General features: G+C 42.2%; 1 protein-coding gene across 7 annotated transcripts in view; it reads right to left on the bottom strand.

The window, feature by feature from the left end:
• The window catches only part of GRIK1 (glutamate ionotropic receptor kainate type subunit 1), a 266,952-nt gene that overhangs the window by 40,474 nt on the left and 208,125 nt on the right, over positions 1-18,353 (bottom strand). For all 7 annotated transcript variants that reach the window (XM_075263453.1, XM_075263457.1, XM_075263454.1 and 4 more), the window contains 3 exons: positions 8,447-8,560; positions 7,066-7,269; positions 6,332-6,555 (listed from right to left, as the gene is read on the bottom strand). In XM_075263453.1, the coding sequence (XP_075119554.1) occupies positions 6,332-6,555; positions 7,066-7,269; positions 8,447-8,560 (542 nt within the window). The remainder of the gene's footprint in view (positions 1-6,331; positions 6,556-7,065; positions 7,270-8,446; positions 8,561-18,353) is intronic.

Raw genomic sequence — 18,353 nt, 5'->3', positions numbered from 1 at the left:
CACCAATGTTACAATGACCGAACCACATTCCTGTGGACCTGCAGGCTCTGACTGTAAAGTCTGCGACGCAGCGCTCATTGCGCTTCCCTGCCGCAGACATTATCAGCCATTATCCGTACTCTGCTATAGTATTCAACCTCTATCTGTGTCCACAGATAGAGATGAAATCACCGCCTGCCGCCCGGAAAAGCAGAACATCACCTGAAATGTAGTACTGTCCTGCTCGATCCGGCGCGGCTGAGGGGGAGCCCCGCAACCATAGGGCACTGTTTCACCTATGGTTAAAGCAGCCATCGAGGTGAGTGTTGCACAGAAAATCCCTACAGAATTGGCATTTATCAGTCTATTATTAGGCTTAGCAGCCAGAGTGAAAATAGCAGCATACAGTACTTTTTAAAAGAAAAATAAAATCATCAAATATTCTTTCAAGAAATTTGCAAACCTAAAACCTTGGTTTAAGAAATTGTGTGACGTTGACTTTTTTGTTCTTTTTGAAAATCAGGTTTTTTTTTTGTATTTTTTATTTTTTTATTTTAAAAACTGCTTAAAAATTAGAGGTTGACTTTTTTTCTTAGTTTTTTTTTTTTTTAGGTTTCCTTTTATGTATTGAGAACATTTCGGCTAGACCTATTGTCTACTGCAGTGGTCCCCAACCTTTTTTCCACCAGGGAACAGTTTCAGCAAGACAATTTTTCTATGGCCCCATGGGGGCGGGAAGGGGTGTGGATGGGGGCAGGAAAGGGTGTGGATGGGGGCGGGAAAGGGTGTGGTTTGGGCGGGGTTAAGAATGGGGGTGTAGATTAGAATCATGTACATATGAAAACACAAGAGAAAGTGCAAACTGACGCACACTGCAGGTTATGGAGATGGCTACTGATGACAGACACGGTTATGAAGATGGCTACTGATGATGGACACTGTTATGAAGATGGCTACTGATGACGGATATCACTCCTAATGCTGCTATTAACTTCACTACAGCCGCACTACAGCTACATTACATCACAGGGACAAGTGACGTGTAATGTAGTTGCCCAACATTTGGTCGGCAAGTGCGGGGTGGAGCCAAGACCCGCTGCATGTCCTGCATAGTACTAGAATCCCGGACATACAGCGGGTCCCGGCTCAACCCTGCACTTTGCTCACCTTCTCCCGACGAGCAACAACCAAGGGTCAGTGTTGTGGACACAGCAGCTGCTGACTCCTCGCCGCCGGTACGCGGACTGGTGCAACATGCCCCACGGCCCGGTACTAGTCTGTGGACCGTCGGTTGGGGACCCCTGGTCTAGGCGGCCTGAATTACTGTCAAATATATCTTGGAAAAAAAAAAATCAATAAAAATGATTAATAGAAGATACGGGCGATACGGATGCTAATGAATTTCTAACACTAGCCATGGAGCCCTTCACTCGTCATTACCACAATTAGCAGAAGTAGAACCAGATAAGACGACTTTTTCCTAAACGGTATAAAATTACAAATCTTCCCTCGGGAATCGGCAAACACGCCCTCCGGCTATAGTTAAAGGGATTGTCTACGGAGGAATGTGAAGTAACATATTCATTTGTTACTTCCATCAATTAAAAAAAAAAAAAGAAAAAAAAAATTCTTGGTACAGATTGCTAAAAATGGACCCTTTGAGTTTCGCTCGGCAGGATGTTTGCCGGCGTTTTCCCGGTGCGCGCCGATGGTATTTATAATTGCAAAACTCTTTTAATTGCCAATGTCAGACCAGATACATTTTAATTACTGTTTCAACACTATGATTAATCGGTGAATTTATTAACTCTTAGAACTCAGGGGGCTTGGAGGAGCCGGAGTCATGGAACCAGATTGTAATAAGCCCACTAATGAACAAGTAAATATTCATAAACGACTCGCAACGTACTAAGACAAATGGAAACAGAAATTTTTTAGATTTTTTTTTTTGTGTATCGCTATAATGTGTCAGGCTCGCTCTCCAAGCTGGTCTCCCGAGCATATGGAGTGACTGTAGATAGTCTGTCGTAAGATCAGGCGATTTGTCAGAGTGATCGCAGAGGTCTGGACGGAAAATAAGTCGAATGGGAAGAAAAGAGACTAATGGCTTTCTTGGGAGGAAAATAGGTTTTAACACGCAACGTAGGCGGTGGATTTATTGTTGAACTGTACTGAATGACTAAGTTATCTGTGTTGCATTGGCAATGGTGACACAATGTCGCAAATCTGCGTATAGAGTCCTTCACTTCCCAGAGGACTCGGGATGACCATGTACCACCTTATCACCAGTGGTAGGAGAAGCTGGACCTGCTTGGATCAATAAGACCCATACACTTTGAAGGATGGTTGTCCAGCTTTACGCTGCAAGTTTTAATGCCATCTACTTTGGAAATGTAACATATCATTTCTGCTCCATTGACTTTCCTCCATAGACCGGACCCCAACAATGTTAACGCCCATTACCCAAAGTGCGATTGACTTATCGTAGATTGTTACTTTATTAACCAAGAAAAATCTTTGCCATATCCTCAAAATGATCATACAATGGAAAGTAAGAACATGTCTAATAGAAACACGACAGTCACCTATAGGATAAGTTACTAGATGTAAGGCCACTAGGGGGCGCTCCCTTTAACATCATGCCCAACCTTCCCAGAGGCCTTTGCTGCAATGATGTAGAATTTTACTAAGTAAAGTCTATGGCTAAAGAAGACTCTACACACCTACATGGTGGTCTCTCCCTAAGGAGTGACGATATCCCCTTAACCCTGTCTAGAAGCCTCTCACCTCTACCAAGTCAGTCTTCTCTACGCCGGGCTGAAGAGATCCAAATACATCGAAACAGCTGTCCTCGGCTGAGAGACTGTACTTGTTAAAATCCCACATCATTGCAGCAAAGACCTCTGGGAAGGTCGGGCATGATGTTCAAGGGAGCGCCCCCTAGTGGGCTGCATTAATGAGGCACTGTCTTCCTAGTTATATCATGGAAGATAGATTTGCATATTGTTCCCATGATCCCTCACAGTGGAGTGTCTATGGCTTTTAATAAGACTCCACACACCTACATGGTGGTCTCTCCCTAAGGAGTGACAATATCCCCTTAGATGTAAGGCTGCATTCACACCGCAGAGCCCTGTCATGTTTTCATGGCCCAATACACATCCATGAGGAATCCAATTTTAAGGATCCGTCATAGGCTTCCTTTGAGGGATCCGAGAACTCAACCCAAGATCCAATCCAATGTTCCAATACTTCTTGGGTCATTCACATGGACTGTTAAAACAACAGTTGTGTGAATAGATCCAATAAAAGTCCATGAGGCCATAAAAACAATGGCCGACACCGGCCTAGGAATCCTGCAGTGTGAACGAGCTCTTACAAAGTTTTTCTCCCCAATCAGGTCAAACAATCTCTCGTAAATAACAAAGATAACAATACGTCCTCGCATGTCCTTATCCACCGTCTTGTCAGTAGGGTCACAAGCAATAGCGTTGATATTTTTTTACTCCCAACCTTTTCAGTCAATGCAGTGATGCCATTCAGGAGACTGAGAAAGCTGAGGTGTAGATAAAACTAGGGATTTTTTTAGAATGTGATATAAGAGGACAATTCAAGAGCTTGGACTTTCTGGGGTGTTTTTTTTTTTTTTTTTTTTAGCACAAAACCTCCTTTGTTGCAGATTTTGCTGCAGTTTTGCGAACCAAAGTTAGGCTGGGGCCCCACGGGATGTAAACGCCGCGATTTGCCCATGGCGGAAACACTGCAGGAAAAATCATGGAGTTTTACAGTGCAAGCAAAGGGGATGGGATTCATGCCCACTTTGCAGAAAAAACGCAGTGCGGACACGCTGCAATTTGCAAAGCCGTTGCGGCTTTGCAAATCACAGCATGTCAATTATATCTACGGAAACGCTGGCGGCTTTCCCGTATAGATATAATAGGAAGAGAAAGTCCGCGGAGGAAAACTCTGTGAACTTTCTCTTCAAAGCGCTGCGGTTCTTCCCACAGCGCTTTATCACTGCGTTTACGGCCCGTGGGACCCCGGCCTTAAAGGGATTCTGCCATTATGGACACTTGTCCCCAATCCACAGGACAGGGGATATGTGCCCGATCAGTGAGGGCCCGTCAGGAGAACACCTTGTAAATGGAGCACCAATGCACTGCATGACCGGCGCTCTATTCATTTATAGAAGAGAATGGTGCGCTGGTCATGGAACCGAATTGGTGGTCCATTGACAAGAATGGACTTCTGGTCCGCCATATTCCTGATCACTGAGAGTATGCTGATCAGGACCCCCAATGATTGGACATATCCCCCATAAGAGGAAAAGGAATGGTAAATATATAGGAAGCTCTTACATTTCTCCTTCCTGATAGTTCGACTCCTGGCAAAAAAAATGAAGCAAAATCTGCAACAAAAAAAATAGCAATTTGGGGCCTTCGGCTAAAGGGGTTTATGTGGGGAGACGTTCTTGACAGTGCACTCATTGCACAGAATAAACATAAGTTACTGATTTAGATGAGGGTCCCCCGCCTCCAGATTATTAGCATTGCAGAACGGGGGGCAGTAAGTCTTGTTCCTCCTCCACTAAAGACTCCGACTATCACATGACTATCCATTAGTCACATGACTAACTCCGCTCTGATCTACATAAAAGCAAGAGGGTAGAGCAGAGTCAGTGATGTCATAGGGAGCCATAGCAGCAGCGGGGGAAGCTGAGTACTGAGACCTCCGACACCCTGCTGTGCTCTGCAAAACTAACAATCAGGGTACCGGGGACCCAAATCTATACAGTAAGCGTATACATATATAATGCTCATACAGTACAGAGAATGCAGTGTAGAAAATCTCCCCATATAACTCTTTTAGGGCAAAGACACACTCGAGGGGAGGGGGAATTATCAAGCCCTGCGCTCCAGAATTCTGGCATAAAAAAGTCACATAAACTTTTGTGGCTTCTTGCGCACAATTGTGCAAAAATTTGTTGATTTTTTTTTTTTGCATTTTTCTGCAACTTTATAAAAAGTTGCAAAAATTTAAGCTATTTTTTTTACTCCAGTGATGGGGTGTGTGTGTTAAGAAATGGAGTAAGAAATCGGGACAAAAATCTTATACTTATAGAAGCAGCAAATTTATCAAGCCATGTGTGTGAGATTTGATAAATTTGGTGCAAATTCTGGTAACGCATACACCAGCAAAACTGACTTTAAAGGGAGTCTATCACCGTTATCAAGTATTCTCAACTGTGACAACCGTGTTATAGGGCACATTACAGTGATAAATAATATACCTTTGTTATATTTGTCATTTTTGTAGATTTGGAGAAAAACAACTTTGGAGTCCTATGCAAATGAGGCAGTTGGTGCACTGGGGGCGGGCCTTCAGCTCCCTGGTGCACTGCTCTTGCCACTTAGTCCATACCATTTTCTGCCTCACCCCGTGCAGTGAGAATTGATCCTAGCCTGTTATGACATCACCCATCCTACTAGAGGAGCAAGAGCAGTGCACCAGGGAGCTGAAGGCCCGCCCACAGTGCACCAACTGCCTCATTTGCATAAGACTTCAATTTTTTTTTTTCTCCAAATCTACAAAAATGACCTACGTAACAGAGGCATGTTATTTATCCCCAGAATATGCTCTGTAACATGGTGGCCATAGCTTAATATTCTTGGGGAAGATGATAGACTCCCTTTAAAAATTCCACTTATGATGAATCTATTCTATTGGGGTTTCGTAAAAAAGCAGCAAAATCTCTAAAAAAGCAAAACCAAACAAAAAAAAGAAAACAAAACTCAACGTGTTTTCATCCTTAAAATGGATTATAAATAGCAGTATACATTCACTGGATGAAATTCTATAAAAAAGTCAGAATATTCAAAACTAGATATCAAGTGCACAAGATCATTGTCTGTCGTATGACCACTAGTAGCCACACATCTTCTGTAGCCCATACCAGAGGCGTTACATGAAGATCTTGGGGCCAAATGCAAAATCTACAACAGTCGCCCCCCAAATTTATAATTCTGGTATCTTCTTCAAGCCCAACCCATAGACCCCAGGCCGGGGTATGACCACTACATCTATCCTGTACCCTGCCTCAATAATTCCACCCCGGAATGTAATGTATCAGCAACAGCAACATGCCGCGACATGGCCTTATACCCACTTACTCTACCATGTAATAACTAGTAAATATTCACAAATTCATAGTCACTGCCATCTGTGCCGAGACAGAGAGACCCTTAAATTGTGACATGTAAGACCACAGCCGAGGTAACCTCATAATCTGACCAAACTGGGATCCATACAATGGTAAGAGAACAGAATGGATTTCACCGAGGCGGTCACTTACCTTGCGATGACAAACAAGACACAACTAACTCCCAGGCAGGCGAGCAGGACGTACATCCATATGTCAGGAGAGAGGGGGTTGAGGAAAGAGAAGACGCCGGGATTGGTGCCATTAGGTTTCCGGTACAAGATACTGATTCCCAATGTCATGAATGGCTTGGAGAAGTCTATCACCTTCTCTCTGACGTAAGTGATGGTGAGGGGAGCCACGGCCAGGTCCGCTTTCTGTTAACAGAAATATCCATTAGAGTTTCTTTTTTAAAACTTTTTGTATTTTTTTTTAACAAACTTTATTCACAGTCAGACAATTTGCTAGAGTCTATTGCTGCCTCCAGTCCCTGGTGTCCAGTGGTTTAGTAATCTAGTATTTATTATATTACTTAAATAGAGTCAAAAAAATCTAAAGAATAATCTATAGAACTAATACAAAATGCAAGCAACATTAATATAAGGAACAGTTAAGAAAAATATTTAATTGCATCCTCTTATGATATTCTAGACACTTGAAAATGTATTATTTTGGAAATATGGTTGTAGTGGTGTACCTCGAATAGAGAAAGACTATTGTATATGACTGCTTGGGGGCCGGCCGAAGGTGTGGCAGAGCAGAGAAGCCCCACCCCTGCTTATAATCCAGTTTCCCATACAAATCTTGTAGTATTTTTTGTCATAGACTGCACTAGTCTCTACTCCTTGTTTGGTGGTGTGTTTTTAGGTTTAAAAGTCGCCTCTTACATGATCGATGAGCTCTCGCACCATCCCGTTCCACTCCCCTTTGTCATTCTGTGCCCCGTATTTGCCATCTGCGACCAGTCTAACTTCATAAATAAAGCCCAGGATGTTGGAGAGTTCCTTCAGTAAATCCAAGCAGTAGCCTTCAAATCTGTCATTTCCATACAAGGGTTTGTCAGACTTCTTGTACATGACGTAAGGATCCTCCTAAAATTGAGAAAAATGTGATAAATACTAATCTATGCTAAATGTGTTTACATATCATAATGTGAACATCGCCCTAAGCAAGTGCCTCATCAGAACTACTCTTCAGGAATTAGAAAACATGGCTGCTTTCTTCTTCTAAGGAAGTCACATCATGCCTGTTGGTCACATGGCCATGCGACAGTTCAGTCCTCATTCAGATATAAGGATAGCATTGCCCTGTGTCCAGTGGATGTGATGTCACCACCTACGAAGAAAGCAGCCATGTAATGATGAATATAATGATGCTACAGAGGTGTTATCTGCTATTGTAGATGAGGTAACTTCAGGAAAGAAACCCTCTGCTGAATTGTCAAATGTCAGTCTATTCGTAGGCTTTGTGGATGGAGTGAAAATTTCAGGATTTAGTACTTTAGTAGTGTGCTCTTTAGTTCTTTTGGTAGGCCCCCGTTTTTGTCAGCCATCCCACTAGGCGGAGTCTTTGTAGAGGAATTCCTGTAGTAGGCCAGATTTCTTAGTCAACCCTATCTCAAGGTGTAGTCCACTCAAGGAGAAGCCTTGGACACCAGGAGAACTCTAGGATACTTATTATATTGGCACAAAAGGCTTCTGCGGATGGTTCCGGCCTGTGATCTGGTGACAATCGTGTGACCCAGGATCATGATTATCATACAGTAACACATGAACTCCATCTCACATAACACCGTCATATAGTGCCATATAATACCGCCATATAATATATGTCTACGCCCGGTAATCTGGTATTTACACCCATAATATAACCCTATTTTTTCCAGTTTTGTCAATGGTCCAGTAAAGAACTTCTATATTGATGTCTTTAATACTTCTTCAAGGAACTGTCAATCCTTATTTTATTAATTCAACTCACTGGATGAGATCAATGAAACTCTGAGCAATAGATAAAGATAGAATTATCCTTATTAGCTTCTAATTGGATTTCATTAGATATGGCGAGAATATTCTATGCTGATCTGCTCGGCCGGGGACCGAGGACATTTACTAGACGTCTACTAGGCTAATGTGAGGACACAGAACCAGATCCTCAGGACTCAGATGTCACAGGGTAGCCAGACTGTCCTACACCCGGGGCCTCTGACACGTATGGAAGTACTCCGGCCAGGGCAGGACAAAATGTGATCAATTATATTATCTTACTTACCAAGATGGTGGTGACTATAAGAGTCCGGTTGGCCAGTGAGTCTGTTATATTAGTGGACTTGTCTTTCGTATTGTCCGTCATGTTAAGGCCGATGTTTGAGTTCCAAACTCCAATCTAAAGGGTAGAAAATAAACAGATGAGAAGAGAAAGACAGACAGACAAAAAGACAGATACATAGACGATAGATAGATAGATAGATAGATAGATAGATAGATAGATAGATAGATAGGAGATAGATAGATAGATAGATAGATAGATAGATAGATAGATAGGAGATAGATAGATAGATAGATAGATAGATAGATAGATAGTGTTGGGGACATTAAAGGGTCCTCATAAGAGTATATTGCAGAGTTCCAAATTAAATAATTAACAGGCCTAGATGGGCTGCAGCCATCTTTCTTCTAGCCTGGAGAACTGATTAAAGACACAAGATGGTAGTGTATCAAAAGAGTTCTGATTTTATTATATGAAAAAGGTAGTTTAAATACATTACAGACAAAGAGCTGGCTTGGCTATTCTAATATAATAGATAGATAGATAGATAGATAGATAGATAGATAGATAGATAGGAGATAGATAGATAGATAAGAGATAGATAGATAGATAGATAGATAGATAGATAGATAGATAGATAGATAAATAGATAGATAGATCGGAGATATATAGGAGATAGATAGATAGATAGATAGATAGGAGACAGATAGATAGATAGATAGGAGATAGATAGATAGATAGATAGATAAATAGACGGATATATATGAGATAGATAAATAGATATAAAGATAGACAGATAGATAGGAGATAGATAGATAGATAGATAGATAGATAGATAGATAGATAGAAGATAGATATGAGATAAATAGACGGATATATATGAGATAGATAAATAGATATAAAGATAGACAGATAGATAGATATGAGATAGATAAATAGATGATAGATAGAAAAATAGATAGATGATAGATAGATAGATAGATAGATAGATAGATAGCAGATAGATAGGAGATAGATAGATAGATAGATAGGAGGTAGATAGATAGATAGATAGATAGATAGATAGGAGGTAGGTAGATAGATGATAGATAGATAGATAGATAGATAGATAGATAGCAGATAGATAGGAGATAGATAGATAGATAGATAGATAGATAGCAGATAGATAGATAGATAGATAGATAGATAGATAGGAGGTAGGTAGATAGATGATAGATAGATAGATAGATAGATAGATAGATAGATAGATAGATAGATAGGAGATAGATAGATAGGAGATAGATGATAGATAGATAGATAGATAGATAGATAGATAGATAGGAGGTAGGTAGATAGATAGATAGATAGATAGATAGATAGATAGGAGGTAGGTAGATAGATAGATAGATAGATAGATAGATAGATAGGTAGGAGGTAGGTAGATAGATAGATAGATAGATAGATAGATAGATAGGAGGTAGATAGATAGATAGATAGATAGATAGATAGGAGATAGATAGATAGATAGATAGATAGGAGGTAGGTAGATAGATAGATAGATAGATAGATAGATAGGAGGTAGGTAGATAGATAGATAGATAGATAGATAGATAGGTAGGAGGTAGGTAGATAGATAGATAGATAGATAGATAGATAGATAGGAGGTAGATAGATAGATAGATAGATAGATAGGAGATAGATAGATAGATAGATAGATAGATAGATAGGAGATAGATAGATAGATAGATAGATAGATAGATAGATAGGAGGTAGATAGATAGATAGATAGATAGATAGATAGATAGGAGATAGATAGATAGATAGATAGATAGATAGATAGATAGATAGATAGATATTTCGATTAGGTATGTGTATACTAAATGTTTGTCGGTCAGGCCTCAGTAACACAATGAATCAGGTATATGGGCACTTCATAGGGCGGTTTCTTTGCTCGCCCGTGTCTACAACGTTTCAGCCCCAATTCGTGGGGTCTTTTTCAAGGGCTGAAATGCCGACACATCAGAGGAAGATGAAATGACGTCGATCTGTTGTCAGATGGCGGGTTTATAAATGCACGACTGGCTGCCGTACGTTATATACTTATTATTAATTCTTCACAGTCAATTTCTTACAGGACAAATTGTCCTCTCTGCTTTTCTTATTGTTGACAGCCTCGGCACAAGATGATTTATTTAGCAGACTGCAAAATGGATGGAGGAGGAGGATGGGAGTATCTATATACAGCGACAATGCTGCCGCCGGCTAATAGTCCGCGAGTCTGGTAATCCGGCACTTTCATTTCCAGTACATGCCTGCTTGATAATCTGGAATTTTTCATAGACCAGTAATCTGAGAATGTAGCGCCCCCTGTCACCTGTCACTGTTCTCTATGGATACTGTGGCAGCTGTGAAGCAGCAAAACGGGCACAAAAGTACTAGAATCTAGATTATCAAATATATCATTGGAGCAATGGTTACTGAGCCCCGATGGTGATCAATGAGCATCTCCATCAGTACCGACATAAGCACTTACTGGTTACCGACGTGGCCTGAGGGGGGAGAGGTGAGTATACGTCTCAGCACTCACCGCATCAACATTGTGAGCCAGCACCAGGCTAGTGAAGGAACAGGAAGAACTAAGAGCAGTGAATACTGAGAGCACAGTCTCTGCTCACTCTCTAGGCCACATACTGTGCGGGGGTCCGGACATTATAATGTGTGGGGGCTGAGCTGGGGGCATTATACTGTGTGGGGGTCCGGACATTATAATGTGTGGGGGCTGAGCTGGGGGCATTATACTGTGTGGGGGTCCGGGCATTATAATGTGTGGGGGCTGAGCTGGGGGCATTATACTGTGTTGGGGTCCAGGCGGGTGAAGGGAGGGGGATATGAAACTGGGGGCAGTCATAGGGGGGGGCATGAAACTGGGGACAGATGTAGGGGGCATGAAACTGATGGCAGTGATTAAGCGGAAGCATTAAACTGGCAGTAGATGAAGGGGGGACATTAAACTGGTGGCAAATGGAGAGGGCGGTGACATTAAATAGGGGGAGATTAAGAGGGATAATAAATGGGGGACATTAAAAAATGGGTGTCACTGGATGGAGACATGTCACCCTCCAGCTACCGCTACGGTTTAATGTCCCCTCCACCTGCCCCAGTATATTGTCCCCCCTATTTGCCCCCAGTTTAAACTGGGGCACAAGGAAAGGGACTTCTTACTGTGGGGAAATTGGAGAGGAACATTATAATGTGGGGGAATATAATGTTAGGGTGTCTGTAGGAGCATTATACTGCGTGGGGGCATAAAGAGAAATGTGTGGGAATGGGCGGGGTCAAGATAGAAGTGGATGGAGCTGAATTTACAGCGGTGCACATTGTGTCTCTTTCTCTGTTCTTTGAAAGTTGGGAGGTCTGTGTATACTATGTGGGGGCTGAGCTTGGAGCATTATAATGTGTGGGGTTGTGGAGGGCATTATATGGTGTTAGAGGCCACTGAAAGGGCATGATATTATGTAGGGGTCACTGAGGGAGGATTACTTGTGGAGGCACTAAGGGGACAAAATATTTTGGGGTACAAAGGAGCAAAAGAGCATTATACTGTGTATGGATAGCTCCACCTGTGTTTGCTCCTGCTAATATCTATCTATCTATCTATCTATCTATCTATCTATCTATCTATCTATGTCATATCTATCTATCTATCTATGTCATATCTATCTATCTATCTATCTATCTATCTATCTATCTATCATCTATCATCTATCTATCTATCTATCTATCTATCTCCTATCTATCTATCTATCTATCTATCTATCTATCTATCTATCTCCTATCTATCTATCTATCTATCTATCTCATATCTATCTATCTATCTATCTATCTATCTATCTATCTATCATCTATCTATCTATCTATCTATCTATCTATCTCCTCTATCTATCTATCTATCTATCTATCTATCTATCTATCTATCTATCTATCTATCTATCATCTATCTATCATCTCTCTATCTATCTATCTATCTATCTATCTATCTATCTATCTATCTATCTCATATCTATCTATCTATCTATCTATCTATCTATCTATCTCATATCTATCTATCTATCTATCTATCTATCTATCTATCCAAGCTATCTCAAAAAAGGAAAAAGCAGCACTCCAATATGAAAAATGTAAAAAGCGAACCTTTAATCCACAAATGACATTTCGGTTCAAATATAAACCTTTTTTCAACCTTTCACATTTAAACCGAAATGTCATCTGTGGATTAAAGGTTCACTTTTTACATTTTTCATATCGGAGTGCTCCTTATCCATTGGATTTGCACACAGTGTTATTTATTATGTCCTGTGTTGAGATCTATCTATCTATCTATCTATCTATCTATCTATCTATCTATCTATCTATCTATCTATCTCATCTCTTTTTCTCCTAATTACAAAGGAATACGTTTTGACTCCTAAACCAGGATTGAAGCATTGGGGCCAAATGGTGCAGACAATGCGGTTGCGATGGCCCGGATCGGCCGTTCACAAGGTAATCAGTGTTCAGTGTTGCACAAATAACAGCTTGAAGACTTGAGCCCTGGCAGCCGCTCGCAGAGGAGAAGGCAGAAGGTTGCCAATGAGGTCTCTACACCGAACAGGAATCTAATCTAATTTGTGGAGGAGCAGCTGCGAGGCTTAAAGGGAATTCCAAAATTTCTTATTTCATTTATTCCTTTCATTTGTTAATAAGGATAATCTGAGAAAGTTATTAATATTTCCAATCATACACACCAGTACGGGCTCCACTGCAGCGCTGACATTTTCCATATAGACAGAAGCTGCACATTCTTAAAGGAACACTTGCAGAGATTTGAGGGGACTTAAAGGGGTTGCCCAGGATATGGAGCAACCTCAGGGTATTTGAAAAACAACAAAAAACATGGTCATCAATTCCTCATGTGCCAAGGCTTGCCGCACTGGAAGTCAAGGGCCCACATGACCATTGTGAGTGATGTCACTGGTCCAGCCCAAAGTCACTGATTGCTCTAGGACATTGACTCTCATTGATCCAGCAAACTGACTCTCCTCCATCAAATGCACAGACTCAACCTTCATTCCCACCATGGACAAGCATGCTCCTTCCTGCCAAGGGTAGCCAACCCATGAAACCCATGGCCAACCCATGAAAAAAGGTATGTTGCACCATGGAAGAGGAACACACATCTCTTCCACGGGACAACACTTAGAGGCAACCCCGTTCCACCTATTAAGAGCCATCACACCATTTGGCTTACAGAAACCTCACAAAGTAATGACTGTAGGATGACATGCACCGGCCCAAGTACCACACAGCAATCATCTCGGGTAGTTTTAGGCGAATCCTTGGACCATTGTGCCCTCTGGATCTGCCCATCTCCAATGGTCATCTTTCTCAATGTTCTTCAGAACTTAAAGGTAACCTATCACCAGGGTTTACCTTTAGGAACTGTTCTGACCATGTTTTAAGACCTTACTTGAATGTTTTGTTAATTGACATGGATGGCGCATGCGGCATCATCCTCTGGCTACTCCTGTCGGGAACTGAACATGCCGAGTAGGTTTTCCATTTTGTAAGCAGAAGGTTCATTGCACTCCTTCCCATGTGCCATCCTCACAGTCCTCACTTCTAGGGTCTAATGGTTTAGTAATTTGTTGGGTAACACGCCGCGCATGCGCTGGTTCTCTACTGTGGCCTGTGGATGACACCAGAGACCTTGTCATTGGTATAACATGGCAATGGTCCACAGATACTTAGCAGAGGCCTGTCTGCCCCACTCTCAGTTGGCCTGTGTGCCCAGACCAATATGGGCACCAGGTTTGCCCGGTACATGCAAGTTGGAACAGATATGACAATTTTTTTGCATTACAGCTCTTGATGATACATCATGGCCGAGCACTTATTGTAGGACAGTGTGGGTGTATAGACAGCGTACAATCCAGTAATTGCCCGGTCTGCTTGGACGCCTGCACCGGCACAACACTGCTGCTATAACAAGATAGCGACATTATCAATGATGTGTAAATTACCCTGACATTGAAGCTTCTATTTTGGCCGGCGTGTTACCGTTGTCTCCCTTTTTGTAATTATTGCCAGGTTTTATTAGACAGGAAATGAGATTTCTGCTCATACCGGACGCAGTGTATCAGAACATATTTAATAGTAAAGACTTTCCTGACAGGTCACGTGACGGACGCAACGCTGTAATTACTTCTATAGAAGATGTTCACGTTTATCTAGAATTTTTAGAGGACAAATACTGTCTGGATAGTGACTCACACGAGATACGGGCTCAGAGAGTCCTACAATACATTGATGGGACTTCAGGCGTCAAATACGAAAAAGTCCTGAAGTACTTGGTTATTATACTGATCTGATAATACCTAATAGTTCTATGTATAATAACAATAAAACCTATTACCTTTCTGGAGCGTCCTCGGAAAAAACTGGGCCCCGTAGCAAAGGGGTCATCCATCATGATACCCAGTTTTGTACCAAGGACAGAACATCAAAGGGGTCATCCATCAAGATAACCAAGACAGAACATCTGGTATTCCATTTCCCCTCATTGTCCATTTACTTACCCTGGGACCAATATCCCACCCCTTCTTTGCTATTAACCCTATACTCTCGGAAAATGGAGTCCAATACATCCTAATAACCTAACATAGATTATGGGACCAATCATGTTTCGAGTCTGACCCTCTCTCACAACGGCAGTCAAATGGACTGTCACATTGGTAGGTATTCCCTCGTGTTTGCATATTAGAGAACAGAAGAGGGCAGCTTTGGAAAAAACAAATCCCCCACAGGCCTGCATTCTGTTTCCATTGGTGACCCCCAAAACAATATTCATCCCCATTTTTGTGACATAGTGTCTCCAACAGAATCTCTCCTTAACTATATGTCTCCTTTTTGACAGTGAAAGGCTGTGTACTATAAATCTTCTCACTGTATTGCATCAGAGGTCAAGGGTAATACATTTACAATGTACAGACTGCCAGTCATCAAAGGAAATCGGAAAGAAGAAGTTTATATGGCCTTAGTGTGTTGAGCATGACCTGTATGCCCACTTGGCTTCTGGGCCTGGTCATAGATGTGACCATCGCAGCCCCTATAGTTATACTGTACTGAAAGACCCTCTCAATATTCCCATCACAACTTGCTGTGAAGGGAATAATCCTTTAAGGGATTTATGCCATGAAAAGCATGTATCCTTCATCCACAAGGCACTGGATAAATACCCGATTGGTGGGGGTCTGACCACTAAAACCCCCATTGATCCCCAGAACAGGGTTCCTCTCCAACCGCTGCCCATTCCGCTTGAACACAGCCATGCTGAATGTAGGTATGACTGGTCGGGTACTTCGGCTATCCACCACTAGGTTCAGGCTCAATCGTACAGTGCCAAGCAACTAGACACCATTGACTTTTAATGAGGTCCATTGGGTTCCAACATGAAAATTTTCAGTTCTTAATTCACCCTGAAGTGTCAATCTTGAGTTTTCTAACGGTACATAGAGGGAAGACATGTTATCAGATTGTGGGAGAGGCAAGATCTATTATAGAACTCAATGTCAACCAAGGAGAGACGAGAGGATGGCTTCACTCCTGGTTAATTCCGACATATTATTCTAAGTAATGTGCTGCTATATGACCGGGCGTCCGCCATCAGCCATGACGCCTCTCCAGAATAAATTCTATCACTTTCTGTGAATGTTTTGCCTTAATCATAACACATTGAATAAAAATTAATAAGAGAGGAGGGAAGAGGGAGCAGAACAAGGACTAAGGTCAAGGATTCTGTGAACCTTCGGTACTGAAGTTTCTTAGCATTTCTGGATTCTAATAGCAGATATTAAGGGACCAGAAAAAGCGTGGGAACCCAACGGACACTACAGAGGTAGACATTGAATCAAATCCATTCACAAATGTAAAGAATGTAATAAAGCTTTCTGGGTTAATAGAAGGAAATCTCCATCTATAAGTCAGAGCAGCTACAAAGGGTGTCTGTCACCCTGGAGGACCAGCCATGTCTAGAGATGAGCGAGTAGTAGTCGATCGAGTAGGTATTCGATCAAATACTACGGTTTTCGAAATACTCGTACTCGATCGAGTACCACTCACTGTTCGAATGTAAAAGTTCGATGCAATACCAGCATTGATTGCTATACAGTCGGCCAATCAACGCTGGTTCTTCTCCTACCTTTAGAAGTCTTCTCCGTGCAGCTTCCCCGCGGCGTCTTCCAGCTCTGAATTCACTCTGCCAGGCATCGGGCCTGGGCAGAGCCGAGTGCGCATGTCCACTTGTAGTGCGCACATGCGCAGTCGGCTCTGCCCAGGCCCGATGCCTGGCAGAGTGAATTCAGAGCCGGAAGATGCCGTGGGGACGCTGCACGGAGAAGACTTCTTGGAGGATCCAGCACGACCCTCACTCGTGGACTTGGTAAGTATAATTTGATCGAATGTTGCCTACCCCTGAAACGAGCATTTCCCCCCCCTAGACTATAATAGGGTTCGATATTTGATTCGAGTAGTCGAATATTGAGGGGCTACTTGAAACGAATATCGAACCTCGAACATTTTACTGTTCGCTCATCTCTAGCCATGTCCATGTATTATATGGTTAGTCCATTCATTTTATTAAGAATGGTGTAATGCCATATATCCCCAGTGGTGGCGCTGCAGGAAAACTTAATAGTCCCAAGATCTGTCCAGCTTATCATTGAGACGAACTTAAGGTGAGTCTGTTACCAGGGTGAAGCATATTAACCCAGCAATACAGATAGGTCACCTCAATATAACACAGAGATATTCATTTATGTCACAATATACAAATGTGAAGTCTGGAGCACTAAGGGTAGCTCCGTTGCTCCAAACTGATACCGCAACATTAAAAAATGGTGGCACATTATGCTGTGGGGTTTCTTCAGAGACCAAAAAAACCCCCAAATATTTATATTCACCTTCTTTCACACCTTTTGGACTTCCTCACGGGGTCTGGCCCTCTCCTGTGACGTCATGTGTCCAGGGTCATGACATCATAAAACTTGGTGTGCTCATGTCATCAATGAGAAGGCAGAGAGAGAGTGCTAGATGTAGTAGGGAGGCCCAAAACAGGTGAAGGAAGTTGAGTACAAATGTTTTTTTTTTTAGATTTTACATCTCCCCTCAGCCTCCACCTATTAAAACCTGAAGAGACCCCAGAGTATAATGTCACTTTCATGAAGCAAATGTTGGTCCCGAACCCAAATCAAAACGAATCTTGAGAGGTTCGCACATCTCTAGAAGAACGCAGTCAGTTGACCACCTTGCCTCTTCAGTTGTGAACAGTTTTGTTAGATTGGTCCTCCGAGTTGTAGTATTAGCTGTAAACAGGCTCATAGAAACCATACGAGTCTGTCTATCACTCTGGTCCTGCCCCTGAGGAGAGGTGGCCTCTGCCGAAGAAGCAGGACACTCAACTGAACACTTCGACTCCTTCGTTCAATGACCGGACGGGGTATCACCACCTGGTCCTCCCTAACAATCATGTCACTAGGAAATATAAGGAGTTTTCTTAACCCCTTCCCAATATATTATCTAGAAGTTTAACTCCACAGATGCCATGATTAATACTGGCTACTAGAGATGAGCGAACACTGTTTGGATCAGCCGTTCCGAACAGCACGCTCCCATAGAAATTAATGGAAGCACCTGGCACGTACACTTTGCCGGCGGCCGGTCGCCGTGCCAGCTGCTTCCATTCATTTCTATGGCAGCGTGCTGTTCGGAACGGCTGATCCAAACAGTGTTCACTCATCTCTACTGGCTATGCATTGGAGGATTTATACAGAGGAAGGGAGTTCCCAAAAGAATTGGATGGTGCCATTAAAAAATGCAACTCATCCCACAAAAACAA

The sequence above is a fragment of the Leptodactylus fuscus genome, chromosome 2, assembly GCF_031893055.1.
Source record: "Leptodactylus fuscus isolate aLepFus1 chromosome 2, aLepFus1.hap2, whole genome shotgun sequence".
NCBI classification, from domain to species: Eukaryota; Metazoa; Chordata; class Amphibia; order Anura; family Leptodactylidae; genus Leptodactylus; species Leptodactylus fuscus.
Note: the sequence above shows the minus strand (reverse complement) of the source record. Positions and strands in the feature narration are given on the sequence as shown.